At 32.7% G+C, this 4,216-nt stretch overlaps 1 protein-coding gene across 1 annotated transcript; it reads right to left on the reverse strand.

Moving 5' to 3' along the window:
* Nucleotides 1-496: 496 nt before the first annotated feature.
* LOC149539164 (peroxidase 1-like) lies at nucleotides 497-3,281 on the reverse strand. The gene is made up of 4 exons (XM_089799129.1): nucleotides 2,930-3,281; nucleotides 2,583-2,774; nucleotides 2,111-2,276; nucleotides 497-1,228 (listed from the first exon to the last, which is right to left on the reverse strand). The coding sequence occupies exons 1-4, from the start codon at nucleotides 3,137-3,139 to the stop codon at nucleotides 825-827; spliced, it is 972 nt and encodes a 323-aa protein (XP_089655255.1). The 5' UTR covers nucleotides 3,140-3,281; the 3' UTR covers nucleotides 497-824.
* Nucleotides 3,282-4,216: the final 935 nt, after the last annotated feature.

A 4,216-nucleotide genomic window follows, 5' to 3' on the forward strand; every position in this document is an offset into this window, starting at 1 on the left:
ATAACACAATGATTACTATGGAGAAACCCTTCTAGGAGAAAAACCCCACCCTCTAAAACCCGCACAATATATTCTCAAATATGGAAGATTACAATACACTTGCAATGCAAGTCCTTACAGGAGCTTATCACCACAACTTGAACTCAGACTCGAACTTAGAGAGATACACCTTCTAGCACCAGTCTTGCAAACTGAACTCAATGATTCAAGCACCTCCCCAAGTCCTCCTTTTATAGTGATTTGCCACTTGGAAACCATCTATGGTTTTACAAAACCATGGGCTAAAACCATGGGCAAAACAACCATGTCACATGTTACCCATTTGTAATTTGTAACTACAAGAATACCATTTTTGTCCATAATTTTATCCTCTAGTTTAGACTCGCATAAAAATCATATAATGAGTTGTTCACATTCTAAAAATAGCCCTTCTAGAGTATTCTAGAGACTAAACACATTTTTAACAACTCATACACATTTTTTCAACTCATAAACATGTAGAAAACTACCATAAACAAATTCTAAAATTTTCTAAAAAAATTCTAGAGTTTTCCAGTTACAATTTTCTAGAATTTTCCAAAAAAGAACTTGGAAGGTTGAGACACAATTCTCAACAGAACATTCTAGAATATAGGACAGTGATAAGCTGGAAGAGTAAATTTTCAATCTTCTTGTCTGTCTAGCCTACAGAGGGTTTTAGAAAAGATTTTTACAGGGTGGTAGTCAAATTATTTCCAACACACTTCATACTTTTCATTATTCTTATTGATCAATTAATTTTGCATTGAACAATTCAGGGCTGTTTTCACCAACGCCCTGGAAATTTAGTTTAAGAGAGCACAATGACGTCTGATTTGCCCGGCTGTTCCAGTCAACACTTCAATTTCTGACATCTTTTGCATGGAATGTTTGAAGTTTTTGAAGAACATATTTTTGTTCACCTGATTATCAACAAGTTTTTTTGCAAGAGAATTTGTGAGAAGAGCAGCATCAGTCTGGAAAAGGCCCATATTTGATTTAAGATTAGTGAAGTAAACACTATCGAATGTGAGAGAATTTGTGGGATCCACTGCTACAGAAGCTGTGTTATTTTCCAGACTGGTGCATTCCTTCTTTAAAAATTTGGCATACGCGGGGTCTAGCGAAGGATCAGTGTCTCCCTTTCCTGTGAAGTTGTAGAGCCTGCCGCTGAAGAAATTGCAGAGACTTCTTCCAATGCTATGTGCGCCTATTCACAAAAGCAATATTCATAAAATTCATAAACAAATAAAATTGAGAAGTGTAGGGGACAGAATGATGTAGCTGTGCCTCCTAGTTTTGTGCTTTTTTTAATTTTATTTAGAAAATTTAAATCACTTCTATCATTTGTTTATAACTAGATTTTAGGACAGCATTATTAAATATGATGGCTATATTATTACACTTTTTTGTCATAATTTCTAATCTTGTATTCTCTTATTCTGATGATACATCATAGAGTGTAATTGGAAAGGTTAATGTTAAGAAAACTTGCAGAATAGAATTCTGAAATATAATACAAACATTTTAAACGGGATTGTAGAAATCAGATAATGTTAATTAGTATGTATTTTGTCATATTCAAAATAGTCAAAAAACCAAAAACCAAAAAAATGGAGACCAATAGTGAATGGACCCTTGGTCTGCTGGTGAAGTTGAATGGCTCACAAAGAGCCCACCAGGAGATCAAGTATTGCTGAGTGCAAGGGATGAGGCCGGGATGAGACCGGGATCATGCCATGTCAAAATTGGCTTATTCTTCCAAGCTTAATTTCTTCCTCAGTGTGATGTTTAAGGATGACCAAAAAAATATATTGTTGTATAAACTGATACACCTATAAATAGCTAATGTAACATGAAATGATATGATATATTTAGACTAAATGATACATTCAACCTAATTATAGATATGCATTATTAACAATAACAATTATTTCTCTAATATTATGAAAAAGATTAGATATTGAATCAACAATTGCAAACATTAAAATGAGTAAAATAAACAACTCTCATAATCATTACAACCTATTCAAATAATATATTTTTCTTTTCCCATAATTAATGAATACCCAATAATTGACTTGTTAGATACCTGACAGAACAACGAGGTCCTTGACATTTAGCCCTTTCCTTGCAAAAGAAGTTTGGAGAACGGAAAAGTTAGAAAAGGGCGATGGAATGTTTGTTAAGAGCTCATTCTCTCTAGATATAATTCCATCCCTGCGCCCTGTTCTCACATGCCAAAATGGTCCTCCACTCTACACAAAATTCAAACATTGAAGTTGAAATTTGCATTAAAAAACATATTCATAGATACTGCTTTAAAATAAAATAGGACAGGCTAATCTTGAGATTAAAAAAATATAGTAATTTTTCTTAATTTTTTTTTTTGTTTTTGACTACAAATTACACAAATTCTAAGATCAAATGTTGAAATTTTTTGAAAAATCTATTACATTTTTTATTTTTTAAAAATTGATCAATTATACAGTTTGTATGAAAGATAGCTGCGTCAAAATAAAATTGAATATATGATATTGTATTATATTAGAATTTGTACTTACCCCAACTACAACAGCATCTCGGGTAACTAGGGCTAGAATGTCAGCACATGATACTACGCCTGGACATCTCTTCTCTATTTCTTCCTTCGCCTCATCGATTACTTCATATCCGCGAAGGCTCAAATTTGGAAAGGCTTCTTTCTCTGCTGCGTTATTGACCGTCGAATTCACAAGCACTGACCCATCGCAACCCTAGTTCAACCAACAAATTAAACTAAATTTAAACATTACAAACTTTTTAAACCAAAAAACCAACCTAAATCTAAACATTACAATCTATTTAAGCCCTAATTACCAAAAGAATATACCGTTAACTATTTGGGTAGTGATGTAGAGAGTGTGCTGACCCGAACAAAACAATCATGGAAATTCATTCGTAGAAGAGGAGCGGCAAGGGTTCGATCCTTGGCTATGTATTTCTTCACAACATTCCTAATTGTGGGCTCTGCCGATGGGCAGCTCTTCTTGTAGAAATGATTCCTCAAACGAGATCCTTCACATGACACACACATGAATGCAATTAGCACTGGTAAAACAATTAAAGAACTTCTCGCCATCTTTTATCTTCTTTCCTTCCTCCCAATTGATCACTCAGGTGATTGTTTTGCAAATCTAAAACATAAAATGAAAGATAATCGTAAGAAATCACATATAATATCTCTAAATTTGACCTAGTCTGTAAAGGCTGCCTGGTCGTAATTGTTTTGCAAATTTAAAACATTAAAATGAAAGATATTCTTAAGAAATCCTATATGATAGCTCTAAATTTGACCTAGTCTGTAAAGGCTGCCTGGTCGTATGAAAGAAAAAGAGAGCAAGACAAACCTTGGGAAATTTTAGAACACACCAATTTAGACAAACGCAGTCTGAGATATTTATTAAGGCGACTTTTTACAATGATGTTTCATTTGTCACCATTTCTCATGCTGACTTACCACTTCATTGTGACAAAAAGACCAATCAAATTGCGGTTGTCATTTACGACCGGGCCCATATTCTGCGTGTAGAAAGTTTGTCAATGGAGTGTCTTTTCATGGGGTTTGTTTACTGGCCGTGTTGTTTGTTGGGAAGCATGCATATGCACTTCACATTAGAAGTCAAAAAGGCTTTGGTTAATTCCCAGATAAAATTCACCAAATAAAAGAAGTTAAATATGAATTTATTTTTTATTCACGAAAACAGTCAAAAATTTTCAATTTTTTGTTGTTTTCCATCACAAAATATAGAAATCATGAAGATCAAATGTTGAAAATCTCAAAAAATATCATTGTGTCTTTGTTTTTTTTGAAATTTGGTAAAAGGTGCAATTTGTAAGAAGGATAGCCACATTTGTTAAAATTAGTTCAATGTTCTTCCACCTTCAGATTTTTAGTGTGAGCATATTTGATTTCAATTGAAGGATAACAAATCAGGACATATTTTAGTTACTTGATTTGTGTTGGAGGATAAAGAAATTTGGGTAAGCATGTATTTAAACTATTTATATCATGGTTAAAGTTCTAAAAAATGATTTTTAAATCTCATATCGTCATCTTTATCAATTATATTCAATCAATTGAATCTTAATAATTTGTTGATATACAATCTTTTATTTAATAGAATAGCCTTTTAATAAATATTAAATCTTTTTTTAT

The sequence above is a fragment of the Cupressus sempervirens genome, chromosome 9 (genome assembly GCF_028749045.1).
Source record: "Cupressus sempervirens isolate cs-2001-9-10 chromosome 9, ASM2874904v1, whole genome shotgun sequence".
NCBI lineage: Eukaryota > Viridiplantae > Streptophyta > Pinopsida > Cupressales > Cupressaceae > Cupressus > Cupressus sempervirens.

Coding starts and splice junctions, on each gene's coding strand:
- LOC149539164 (XM_089799129.1), bottom strand. CDS start 3,139: ATGGCGAGAAGTTCTTTAATTGTTTTACCAGTGCTAATTGCATTCATG. Junction 2,775..2,929: donor TCCATGATTGTTTTGTTCGG/GTCAGCACACTC, acceptor TGGTTGAACTAG/GGTTGCGATGGGTCAGTGCT. Junction 1,229..2,110: donor GGACCTCGTTGTTCTGTCAG/GTATCTAACAAG, acceptor TTTTGTGAATAG/GCGCACATAGCATTGGAAGA.